This window comes from Scyliorhinus canicula, chromosome 10 (assembly GCF_902713615.1).
Source record: "Scyliorhinus canicula chromosome 10, sScyCan1.1, whole genome shotgun sequence".
Classification (NCBI taxonomy): Eukaryota; Metazoa; Chordata; class Chondrichthyes; order Carcharhiniformes; family Scyliorhinidae; genus Scyliorhinus; species Scyliorhinus canicula.
This window is the reverse complement of record NC_052155.1, coordinates 58,045,154-58,058,856: the sequence shown is the minus strand read 5'-3', so window position 1 is coordinate 58,058,856 and position 13,703 is coordinate 58,045,154. Positions and strand designations below refer to the sequence as shown.

Here is a 13,703-nt window from a genome sequence, read left to right as displayed (position 1 = left end):
TTGTGCCGAGCAATGATCACCCTACTCAAACCCACGTATCCACCCTGTACCCGTAACCCAACAACCCCACCTCCCTTTAAACTTACTTTTTAAGACACTACGGGCAATTTAGCATGGCCAATCTACCTAACCCGCACATCTTTGGACTGTGGGAGGAAACCGGAGCACCCGGAGGAAACCCACGCACACACGGGGAGGACGTGCAGACTGAACCCGGGAACTGAACCTGGGACCCTGGAGCTGTGAAGCATTTATGCTAACCACCATGCTACTGTGCTGCCCAATGTGCCTGTTATTCAGCATATGTGCCTGTTATTCAGCATGTCGTCAGCTTGTGCTATATTCCAGAGAATGATGGAAAGTTTATTTCAAGTTTTGCCTCATGTAATCGTGTAGTAGTATACCTGGACAAAGTATTGATAGTGGGGTTGATGGAAGCCGAGCACCTAGCCAACTTGGAATAATAATAATCTTTATTAGTGTCACATGTAGGCTTACATTAACACCATAATGAAGTTACTGTGAAAAGCCCCTAGTCACCACACTCCGGTGCCTGTTCGGGTTCACAGAGGGAGAATTCAGAATGTCCAATTCTAATAAGCACGTCTTTTGGGTTTGTGGGAGGAAGCCAAAGCAACCAGAGGAAACAGCACAGACATGGGGAGATCGTCAGACTCCGCACAGACAGTGACCCGAGCCGGGAATCTAACCTGGGTGCCTGGTGCTGTGAAGCAAATATGCTAACCACTGCGCTACTGTGCCACCCCAAGAGGTGCTAAGAAGATTTCAAGAGGCTTGAGTTTGCCTCCAGAAGAACAAATGTACTTTTCAGGCCAATGAAGTGGCTTCCTGAGCTATCGGAGAGATGCACATGAGTTGCACCCCATGGAGTGCTAGGTTAGAGAAATAAAGGAGGCAATGGCCCCCAGAAATTCATCTGAGCTTAAGTCCGTCTTGGGAGTGGTAAATTATTCTGGGCGTTTTCTGCCGCATTTGTCAACATTGTTGGCTCCCATACATGTGTTACTAAACTATATACACAGGACAGCACAACTGCTACACGGGTCTCGTTTCCATGACTCCTAAGCTAACTCTGAGCAGGTCTCATCAGCCAGATCCACGCCCTAAACACCTGATGGGCTAGCATTCGTGTGCTCCATCCCTATAGGCTCAGGGCCCATAATGTGGCCCACAATGTATCACCCTTAAAGGGACCACGCAACCATATTAATAGGATGGACCAATGACCATTTGAAAAGATGAAGCTATATTTTATTTGGAAAGGCTAATTAAGTTGTGAAGAAGACATCATGCTTTGGGGAGTAAGAGTAGGCATCCCTGGACCAGGAAGGGAGTTACTCTTGGCGGAATTACATAGTGCCCCTCTGGGTGTGTCAAAAATGAAGATGCTCGCCCCTCTGGATGTGTCAAAAATGAAGATGCTTGCCAGGGCTTATGTTTGGTGGTCTGGCATAGATGCCAACATTGAGGTTAGTTAAGCACTGTGATCAGTGCCAGCTGCAACAGAAGAATAGCCTGGTTGGCCATGGGTGCACATCCACATGATTATGTGGGGCTATTTTTGGGAACAATGTTTATGTTCCTGATAAATGCCCATGCACAGTGGATGGAAGGATTCAAAATGAAGCCTACAATGGTGCATGCCACTATATCTGTGTTTTGCATCCCATGGGATACCTGAAGTAATCGTGTCGGATAATGTCTTCAAGTGTGCCGGATTTCAGAATTTTAACTCCACAAATGGTAAAGAATATCTGGCTAAACAAGCAGACCTTCGAGGCAGATCTTTTTCAAAAGCAGTCCAGTGAGAGTCTGGAAACCAGAATGTCTCTCTTTCCTCTAGGACACCGGACAACACTGCATTCAATTACAGGGCAGTCGCCAGCAGAATTATTGATGGGCCAGCGTTTTAAGATCAGACTAAGTCTGGTAGTGAAGTAGAGTCAACCTGTGACCGGAGAGCCTGCCGTCACCACAGAAACGGATGAGGCCAAGTTGCCAGTACCTGAAGAGATACCAGGCACAACAGTTTTTGCAGAATGTACCAACGCAGAAGCTGCCAAGTCAATGGAGTTTCTCCACTCTGCCAGAAAGCGGAAACCACCAGAGAGACTAAATCTATGATGGACTGTTTGAATAGGTTAAAGTCCCCATTAATTTTAACTGTTACCATTGTATAAAAGGACTTGGAGGGGAAGGGATGTAGTGTCTGGCACCTTTTAAGGGCAATCAGCCAATTGTGTCACATGGCCTGGAAAAAACAAAACCAATCGGGGACCAGGGTGGGGGTTCACCCTAGCAAGCGCAGGCTTTTGCCTTGAATCGATTCCGGATGCTGATTCCAAAGTTGCATGACTCTATGTTGTAAATAAACTTTAATTGTTCATAACTAGCTGGTGAGCCAAAGTTATTACATTGCATCAAACTGTTCTGTACGCTAGAAATTCTAAGTGTCTATGCCATAGATGCATTATTTTCCTTTTTTTTTTTGCCCATCAATTTTCAAGATCAATATAAATGCAAATCAATTCAACATGATACTGCCATTGAATAGTTTATTTCCGTGGCAGCTGGTGATATTTTCGACGGATGACGCTTAGCTTAACTAAACAAGCTTGTTACCATGACAATAACCCTTCCTATGGAACTCTACTACCAACCTCTAATCTGTGCTTCCTGACTTACTGATTTATACTGTTATCAAGCATAGGAATGTACTCAGTTGAGAGGTGCACTTTTCTAAAAAATAAGTTTTATGACAAATGCATTTGTTATTCAGACTGTGTTCAAATAAAGAACAACCTGCTGCTTAGGTGTTGAAAAATAATTATTTTTTGTTGTACATTCAGATGATGGTCAATGACTGGTGGTTTAACAAGCAATTTAGCGTGGCCAATCCCCCTAACCTGCACATCTTTGGGTTGTGGGGACGAGACCCATGGGGAGAATGTACAAACTCCACATGGACAGTGATTCGGGCCTGGGATCGAACTGGGTTCCCGGCGCCATGAGGCAGCAGTGCTAGCCACTGCACCACCGTGCTGCCCCCAATGACCGGAAGTTATGATCTATTCCTTACTTATGTGGCCTGTTCCCTTTGGTCGTCTCCTGGCAGTGCTGCGGTATTCTAGTCAAGATGGGATCTTTGGATGCAAATGGTCAATACTGATGTGAGCACTTGCCCTTGTGCTACTCCACCTCTGATTGCTGTAGATAGAAATTTCAAGGCAATGGTAAACAGCCTCCACCACTATTGTAATTAACTGCCGACTCTTCCACTTTCCCCATAGTAGTAAACTGAAATCAGATGAGACTTTTTCATGCCTGTCTCGGATGCAAATTTCTAGATAAGATATCCTGGATATGTGCCTGAAACAACTGTTTGTTTTGAGTACCCAATTCTCTTTTTTCCAATTAAGAGGCAATTTAGCATTTACCAATTTAGCACAGCCGTGCACATCTTTGGGTTGTGGGAGTGAGACCCACTCAGACACGGGGAGAGTGTGCAAACTCCACATGGACAGTGACCCGGGGCTGGGATCGAACCTGTGGCCTTTGGTGCCGTGAGACAGCAGTGCTAACCACTGCACCACCGTGACGCCTGCTGAAACAACTTTTAGATCCTTTGCATGTGCAAGTAGGGACGCCTACGGTTAGTTTAATGACTCCTTTCCAAATTTGGGCTGCACTGAAAACTGCTGCTGGACTGGCTGCTTTCAGTCTACACGGTTTAACCAGTGATCTGGAGGCCTCCTCCAAAAAAAGGCAAGTATTTCTGAAAATACTTGACTCACTCCGAACTCCTCCAGGTTTCAATCAGTAAAAGTGACCATAAAGTTGCTGGATGATCAATCCAGTATTGAACGAAATCTACTATTCTTGCCCAGTCTGCCCTATTTGTGTCTCCATTCCCACATCAATGTAATTGATTCTTAACTGTTCTCTGAAGTGGCCTATAGCAAGCCAGAAGTGGTCAAATAATTCAAGATGATAGCTCACCAACACTTTTTTATTTTTTTAAAATAAATTTAATGTACCCAATTCTTGCACCCTGCACACCTTTGGGTTTGGAGGTGAGACCTACGCAGGCACAGGGAGAATGTGCAAACTCCAGACGGACAGTGACCCAGAGCCGGGATCAAACCCGAGTCCTCGGTGCTGTGAGGCAGCAGTGCTAACCACTGTGCTGCCCTTTTACTGACACTTTGAGGTGATTAGGGATGGGCAATAAATGTTGGCTGCATGATGCCCAAATCTGAAGAATGCATTTTTATAATCGAGCACAGAAACTTGTGCTTTCTTTTTGGAGGGTGACGCATCTTGAATTGCCTCAAAGTAATGTCCCTCAATATTCAGGGATACCGTGATATCTGTGCTTTAAAAAAAAACTAGAATGTACAACAGCTGTAAATCCAACGGCTTGGTTATTATTTGACTGAATTTAATCTCGCTATGCAACTTTACAATGTTTACCTTCTGGACAAAGTGCTCGACAGCAGCAGAACACAAGTTATGGAATATGCTTTGAAAATCAAACCAGATAGATCTCTCATTCCAATAACCATTTTGAACTGCATCCCACCTAATGTTGCATCTCCACTCCAGTCACTGCTTGGGATTTAAGAATTAATGTGCAATTTGAAGGCAAATGTTTGAAAGAAATCCGGTAAAAGCCAACATCGAACTACTGCAGCATGTGTGTTTTTTTATTTGATGAGACAGAGATGGTGTGAGTTTAATAGATTTTTTATATATGTTCAACCTTGCATCAGTATCCAGCTGAGGAATGCCAAGGACTTATACATGCGCATGACCAAGCCAGGACAGTATTCACACATCCCAAAGAATGGGTCTGTATTTAAATGGCTCATGAGCTATACCTCTTGTAAGAGGAGGCAGGTAAGGAAGTGCTATGTCCACCTAACTGGGTCACTTGACCTGTATTAAAGGTGCTTTCACAAATCATGTGGTGTTGGGAAAACTGATGGTGTACATGTGTGCAAAGCATTGTGGATCAGGTGTCCGCTTCATTCATTGTTTTGTGTGGGTTTAAGGTTTGTTAAATTCCCTTGTGTTGCTCTGCCTTAAGACATGTGTTTAAGTATCTGTTTCAAAATGTATACAGTTTGCTTTTGGTAGGTCCTTTAGATGTTCCAAAATTAATATCAACCACGATGAAGTAAAATGCAAAGGAATAAAACTGCCTGTGAGTAAAATCTTGCATGCAATGGGTCTGGTCAATTTTATAGGTAGTGGGGAAAAAAAGTTAGAATCCTTTCTAAAATAAAATTAATGTATCCTGTGACACTACTTAAAGAAGAACTGGGGAATTTACCTGGGTTCTAACACTTATTCCTCAATCAACACGAAAACAGATTTCTAGTCCTTATCTCATTGCTGATAGTAGGACTTTGCTGAGTGGAAATTGGCTGTTGCAGTCCCCTAATATTACTACAGTGACTGCACTACATAAGTTATAATGATTTGGACATCCATAGGTTATATAACAGAAGTTCTTTCTATCTATGCAAATATCTGGATTGAAAGGGTAGACAAATGGTTGCTTCAAGACCTCTGCCAGCTCCAAGGTTGTACAGGCAGCTTGGCCTCCTTTTGCCTTCTCTTTCTGCACAACTGACATATCTTGCTTTCCACTCAAGAGCGTGTCATAGCAGTATCTCTTAGACCAGTAACATGACATGCAAATGTATTCATTATGTTAAAAATAGCTTCCAATGATGAAAATAAGTATAATAACTTGCATAGCACTGATGTATAGCACAGAAATGCTCGCCATTTGTTTACTTCCCTGCCCTGCCCTCATCACTTGATACTCATTTAATAAAGAGTATCCCTGTTCTTTTGTTGCAGATGTTTCATCTGTGTATATCTTTTCTTGCATGTCCTCATGCAAGAAGTTCTAAATGTTACTTTATAGTTCAATCATAGATACTTGAAAAAATTGTTTGGCTTATTCATGGTGACTATTGAAGGGGATGTTGGCTTGCATCACAAAACTCAGGTCAGTACACAATTCCCCATTTTAGGAATTCTTTGCCTCATCCATGGCACAGTACCGAGCACCAAATTATACTGGACAATTTGTTCCCCTCCCCTCCTTGTAAGTCATCCTGAATTTCTCTCTTTATGAATGGTTTCAAGCAACCTTAACAGAGGCTCCCATTATTGCCAGCAAGATTGAAGCTGTCGCTCAGCCTTGGGGATGTGACTGTGAAAACTGTTTGTAGTCTGTCTCTCACAGCATCTGACTATGCCTTGAGTTTCACCCTGGAATACTATTCAATGTTGTTGATTCACTGTATATCTTGCAGATACTTATCCATATTGAAATTGAGGTGCAGCAACACTTTGAAACAGAGTAGGGTTTACGGATGTGCTCTTAAATTAGCAGCACGCATATGGACAGTAGCAAAATAGACCTCAAGGTGATGGAAATTGCGAGTAACTGAATAAAAGAAGCCTGTCTGGTGCTGGGTTTTTATCTACGGAATGGAGCATGTTGCTGTGGGATATAACCCCAGTTATCTATTATTACCTGACTGTTTTCATTTACTTGATGCAGATTCCCCCCGAGTCTGTGCTGCTTATGTCCAACTTCTATGGACAATCGAGTGGCGATGCTTTTGTGATATTCCCATCATTGGATTCTGCCAAGCAAGCTGTGATAGAGAAGAACCACCAGAACATTGGCACTCGCTATGTGGATCTTTACTTGTTGTAAATATGATGTGTTACTCAGTACAGAAACATAGGTAACAAGTTTGTTCATCCAGAAGTAATATCCATAGCAAAAATTCAGAATAAAGATGTTTCTTGAGATAAACTATTCTACTAACAGAATGCGAGTGATGCCATTTTCACCCTATCTTGGATAAAACGTGAAGTTGGACATTGAAAGAATATATACATCATCTCCAAATAGTAATCTGGTTTAATTAGCACAATTTATATTATTCTGACTTTTATACGAACGTTACAACTGTGATACTATTGTAACACTTATGCACAGGGTTTACCATGTCAATTTTCATTGTAAGAGATGACGTCTATAACATTAATCCATGCCACTCATTGTTGTCAACGCAGGCGTCTTCCATGACTAACATTACAATAATGCACTTACGGAGCACTTCCTCACTAATGATTACTGTAACACACACTCTACAGGGCTGTCTTCATGTCACTCATTGTACCATGTATGTTTTTTAACAGTTCTCCTTCACTCCAGTCATTACACACTTGTACAGGGATTGACAATGCCAATCATTTCTATAACTTGTAAAGAGCTGTTTATTTAGTGTAACAGATCTGTACAGGGAACTTCCAGGCCAGCAATTGTTGTAATATACATTTATAGGAATCTTCTGTATTACTTGTTGCGGTAACCCATCTGAACAGCACTCGCATATGCCAAACGTTAATATAATGAATGTGTACAGAGCACTTCTCTCATAAATGTTTTAACACTTGTAGGTCACCTTTTGCGCCTGTACAGGACTCTTCCATGTCACACATTTTATAAAGGCCCATTTATTGAAATTATTGTTGTGTTATACTTGCACAAGACTCTTTGAAACAATACATGTACAGGATGCTTTCTTGAACATTATTCTACTGGATGACATTATCAGACACTTTATCATTGCTTTAATCCAAGACCTCATATGCCAGTTGTTGCTATGACACAGCACTATTCCATGCCAATCCTTTCTGCAGTTTTCTGCAGTTGGAAGTTTATTTATTCTGCTATTTAACATTTAAAATATTTAGTCTGAAGACTATTGCTTTCTTTTCTAGGTTTCACATGTGTCTTTTAATAGAAAATCACAAATATAAATTTTATATATGTATAAATTGTTTACAAGCATGGTAAGCGTTATTCAAACTGTATGCCTCCTAAAATAATCAAAATCAAGTACTGACTAAAAAAAGTTCCAGTATGCCTTTTTATATTTTAGACAATAGTGGCCAAAATTTTATACATTAACATCCACATTTATCCGGCTGGAATATTATTTCTAGTTGCTCGCAAATCTGAACACGTCAGTACAGACAAGCAACCAGGTCAAAGACAGCAAAGATAGAAAGTGATAAAATATAACTAGTTCAACTGATAAATCTGCAAAAGACTCAAAATGAATATGCATGTTTAGATTATAGATCATGAGACTTTAGCTATTGAATATAACATCTATAAAAAAATTTGCAAATTAACTTGTACCTGTTTGATTGTAGTAGATAACTTTGATATAAAATATTAGAGATCCATGTTTGTGAGCACTAAAATGCAGAATATATTGTTTCACGTGGCAAGAGTTAGCTCAAGGAGTGCAATACTTGAGGACAATTCTGAGAGTTACATTATGTGCAACTGATGTCCTAATATTTGAATCTATAAAATGTCAAAGGAATGATTTTTTAAAAAAGAAATAATGTATATGCAGGCAATTATATATTTGTCCATACATTTGTACATTAAATTCAGTGTTAAATAAAATACTGTAAGTCTATTTTCAGTTGTTCCTGGCTAATTTTTATCAATGTAGGTTTAAATTTAGTTTGATCTGAAGTTACTGGACTTTAATCATCTCATGGGAGTGTGATAACATTGGTTCTTTTCAGGTACTGAGGATGGAAATTAGAAGAAGTTTTACTGCCCCGAAAAACTATATTTCTATTTAGTTTCTATAATTATTACTTTTTCAATAATTTATTTTGGAAATAACATCATGGAACTGTTATTGATAGGAAAAGTTATTGATAACTTAAGCTGAATTAAAATCAGTCATTATCTGCAACCATGTATATTTAAGTTTCATTAAGTCACTAACAGCGACTTAAGGAATCATAGAATTTTACACGGTTGAGACCAGTCAACCCATTGATCTCCTACCAGCTCTCTGATAGAGCTATCTTCTTAGTTTTATTCTCTTAACCTATCCCCCCTCCCTCCATATCCTTTCTAAGGGTACGATTTAACCACAGCATTGTGCCAGCAAGGATCTGGGAGTGCCGGTTAACTGGCAGGATTTGTGCTGGGCACCAATCAGTTTGCTATCTAACTGGCCTGCTCCCGATGATTTCAGATCACACCCAAATATGGCGAGCATATCATTAACTCTCATTTCCATCTCATTAGCGAGATTGAAGTTGAATGCAACGGCCTCCCAAAAATTAACCGGCTCCCCAGCGAGAAATCACTTGGGCGCCACATATTACTACTTTTTAAAGCATGAAGCTGGCGCAATGGCTCTGAGGGGAACTGAGGAGGTGAGTGGCCATTTCCATTTTCGGGCATGCAGCTCACGGGCACTGAAATCCCCCTCCTCAGGGGGATTGGAAATTATAGGCCAGTGAGCTTAACTTCGGTAGTAGGTAGTAGGGAAGATGCTGGAATCTATCATCAAGGAAGAAATAGTGAGGCATCTGGATAGAAATTGTCCCATTGGGCAGACGCAGCATGGGTTCATAAAGGGCAGGTCATGCCTAACTAATTTAGTGGACACAAGAGGTGATCGTCTCCCTGGACGCAGAAAAGGCCTTCGGCAGAGTCGAGTGGAAATACCTCATAGAGGTACTGGAGCGGTTCGGGCTTGGAACAGGGTTCACCGCTTGGGTAAAGCTCCTGTACAACGCTCCCATGGCGAGTGTACAGACCAACAATACCAACTCCCAATACTTCCAGCTGCACAGGGGCACCAGACAAGGATGCCCACTGTCCCCGCTGCTGTTCGCACTAGCAATTGAACCGCTAGCAATCGCGCTCAGGGCAGCAAAAAATTGGAGGGGGATCCGAAGGGGAAGTAGAGAGCACAGAGTCTCACTCTATGCGGATGATCTGCTCCTCTATATCTCGGACCCACAAAGCAGCATGGACGGAATCATCGCGCTCCTGAAAGAGTTTGGAGCCTTCTCGGGCTACAAACTCAACATGAGCAAAAGTGAGATCTTCCCAGTGCACCCGCAGGGGGGGGGGGGGGGGGGGGGGGGGGGGGGGGGGGGGGGGGGGGCAGCACTAAAGGGGCTGCCGTTCAAACAAGCCCGACATAAATTCCGCTACCTGGGGATCCAAATAGCCCATGACTGGAAAGGGATCCACAAATGGAACCTCACCAGCCTGACGGAGGAAGTTAAAAAGGACCTGCAAAGATGGAATACACTCCCGCTCTCCCTCGCGGGGAGAGTTCAGACGATCAAAATGAACGTACTGCCCAGGTTCCTCTTCCTGTTTAGATCCATTCCGATCTACATCCCCAAGGCCTTTTTCAAAGCGCTGGACAAACTCATCATGGCGTTCGTATGGGGGGGGTAAAAATGCTAGGATCCCAAAGAAGGTCTTACAAAAAACAAAAACCAGGGGAGGGTTAGCCCTCCCGAATCTACAATTCTACCACTGGGCAGCAACAGCCGAGTGAGTAAGGGGATGGATCCAGGAGCCAGAAGCTGAGTGGGTGCGTGCGGAGGAGGCCTCCTGCATGGGAACCTCCCTCCGGGCCCTCGCCACGGCAGCACTCCCATCCCCACCCAAAAAACACTCCAGCAGCCCAGTGGTGACAGCCACCCTCCAATCCTGGAACCAACTGCGGCAGCAACTTGGCCTGACCAAAATGTCGAACAGGGCTCCCATCTGTAACAACCATAGGTTCACACCAGCACTGACTGACGCCACCTTCAAAAGGTGGAGGCAGGACGGGGGGACACTGACAGTCAGGGACCTATACACGGACGACAGGATCGCAACACTGGACGAACTGACAGAGAAATTTCAGCTAGCTGGGGGGAACGAGCTACGGTACCTGCAGCTCAAAAACTTCCTACGAAAGGAGACAAGGACGTACCCACAACCGCCACGACAGACACTACTGGAAGACCTACTGGACGCAAGTATCCTAGAGAAAGGGAACTGTAGTGACATGTATGACCGACTGGTAGATAGGGACGACACCGTACTGGACGCAACAAGAAGGAAATGGGAGGACGACCTGGGGATGGAGATAGGGTGGGGACTCTGGAGCGAAGCACTGCATAGGGTCAACTCCACCTCCACGTGCGCAAGGCTCAGCCTGACGCAACTAAAAGTGGTACATAGAGCCCACTTAACAAGAACCCGTATGAGTAGGTTCTTCCCGGAGGTGGAGGACAGATGTGAACGGTGCCAAAGAGGCCCGGCCAACCACGCCCACATGTTCTGGTCTTGCCCCAGACTCGTGGAGTACTGGACAGCCTTCTTCGAGGTTATGTCCAAAGTGGTGGGAGTGAGGGTGGAGCCATGCCCGATAGTGGCGGTCTTCGGGGTTTCAGAACAGCCAGATCTATTCCTGGGGAGGAGGGCGGACGCCCTTGCCTTTGCCTCCCTGATCGCCCGCCGTAGAATCCTGTTTGGCTGGCGGTCAGCAGCACCGCCCAGAGCTGCGGACTGGCTGTCCGACCTCTCGGAATCTCTCCAAATGGAGAAAATCAAATTTGCCATCCGAGGGTCGGACGACGGCTTCCACAGAACGTGGGAGCCATTCATGCAACTGTTCCGGGACCTATTTGTGGCCAATGTACCAGAGGAAGAATAGTCGGGGGAAGGTAGCGGGAGGGGGGGGGGGGGCTACAGGTTCGTTACGGGGGTTCGATGGCTAGCTAAGACCCAAAACCAAACTAAATAAACATGTTGAGGGGGGGGGGGGGGGCGCAGTTACTACTACGAAGATGCTTACCTGTAAATATGTATGTTAATTTTTGCGTGTTTGTTTTTTTTTTTCTCTCCTAACAATTTGTAATTTGTTCAATATAAAATATGAAAACTGAATAAAAACATTTATAAAAAAAAAAACTAATTTAGTGGAATTTTTTGAGGACATTACCAGTGCAGTAGATAACGGGGAGCCAATGGATGTGGTATATCTGGATTTCCAGAAAGCCTTTGACAAGGTGCCACACAAAAGGTTGCTGCATAAGATAAAGATGCATGGCATTAAGGGTAAAGTAGGAGCATGGATAGAGGATTGGTTAATTAATAGAAAGCAAAGAGTGGGGATTAATGGGTGTTTCTCTGGTTAGCTAGTAGCTAGTGGTGTCCCTCAGGGATCCGTGTTGGGCCCACAATTGTTCACAATTTATATAGATGATTTGGAGTTGGGGACCAAGGGCAATGTGCCCAAGTTTGCAGATGACACTAAGATGAGTGGTAAAGCGAAAAGTGCAGAGGATACTGGAAGTCTGCAGAGGGATTTGGATAGGTTAAGTGAGTGGGCTAGGGTCTGGCAGATGGAATACAATGTTGACAAATGTGAGGTTATCCATTTTGGTAGGAATAACTGCAAACGGGATTATTATTTAAACAAAATATTAAAGCATGTCGCTGTGCAGAGAGACCTGGGTGTGCTAGTGCACGAGTCACATAAAGTTGGTTTACAGGTGCAACAGGTGATTAAGAAGGCAAATGGAATTTTGTCCTTCATTGCTAGAGGGATGGAGTTTAAGACTAGGGAGGTTATGTTGCAATTGTATAAGGTGTTAGTGAGGCCACACCTGGAGTATTGTGTTCAGTTTTGGTCTCCTTACTTGAGAAAGGACATACTGGCACTGGAGGGTGTGCAGAGGAGATTCACTAGGTTAATCCCAGAGTTGAAGGGGTTGGATTATGAGGAGAGGTTGAGTAGACTGGGTCTGTACTCGTTGGAATTTAGAAGGATGAGGGGGGGATCTTATAGAAACAATTAAAATTATGAAGGGAATAGATAGGATAGATGCGGGTAGGTTGTTTCCACTGGCGGGTGAAAGCAAAACTAAGGGACATAGCCTCAAAATAAGGGGAAGTAGATTTAGGACTGAGTTTAGGAGGAACTTCTTCACCCAAAGGGTTGTGAATCTATGGAATTCCTTGCCCAGTGAAGCAGTTGAGGCTCCTTCATTACATGTTTTTAAGGTAAATATAGATAGTTTTTTGAAGAATAAAGGGATTAAGGGTTATGGTGTTCGGGCCGGAAAGTGGAGCTGAGTCCACATAAGATCAGCCATGATCTAACTGAATGGCGGAGCAGGCTCGAGGGGCCAGATGGCCTACTCCTGCTCCTAGTTCTTATGTTCTCATGTCAGGGGTTATCCTGGGGTGGGGGGATAAGGGGCTTTTTGTCTGTGAGGCCTTCAAGCCATCTTTAAATATCGTGGATAACAGGGGCAACTGCAGCTGCTGCCTGTCTGTGCTACCAAACTCTTCCAACACAAAGCCCTGCTCTTGGTTCGATACTAAAGGTCACTTTAACTCCCTTTGACTGTGAGCAACCTCTAGCTTCACAGCTGAAGGCTATTGCTGATGAGGAATTGGACTTGTTACGTGTGAGAGCACTTCGTAGCTGCAAGTTGTGTTTGCTGCTTGTGGTTGCAAATGCCTGGAGGCTGCTGCTGCTGTTTCCTTTTTCTGTAGCCTGAAAGACAGACAATTGTTTCTTAGATATACCCAGAACCTGGAGCATTGGGCTCGAGTCAATGTATGAGTCCAGAAGGTAAAATGGTTTGAAGTAAGAAGACGCTGTGGGACCTGTTGTGTGAGATTGAGCCAAATGGGCTACCTGCTGATGCCATTGAAGAAATGCCTTTGCAGATTGCTGATGTGTCTGTTGCTGGTGTGGTGAGTGCTGCATGTAACTGGCACATCGCAATGGGTTAAACAT

The 13,703-nt window shown here is 43.7% G+C and overlaps 1 protein-coding gene across 3 annotated transcripts in view; it reads left to right on the top strand.

Annotated features, from left to right (window-relative positions):
* LOC119972396 (epithelial splicing regulatory protein 1-like) overlaps positions 1-8,552 on the top strand; it is a 133,833-nt gene extending 125,281 nt beyond the window's left edge. For 2 of the 3 annotated variants that reach the window (XM_038809008.1, XM_038809007.1), the window contains exons 15-16: positions 4,794-4,920; positions 6,605-8,552. In XM_038809008.1, coding sequence (XP_038664936.1) covers positions 4,794-4,883 — 90 coding nt within the window. In that variant the 3' untranslated portion in view covers positions 4,884-4,920; positions 6,605-8,552. The remainder of the gene's footprint in view (positions 1-4,793; positions 4,921-6,604) is intronic. The other variant, XM_038809009.1, reaches the window with a different exon arrangement.
* The last annotated feature ends 5,151 nt before the right edge of the window (positions 8,553-13,703 follow it).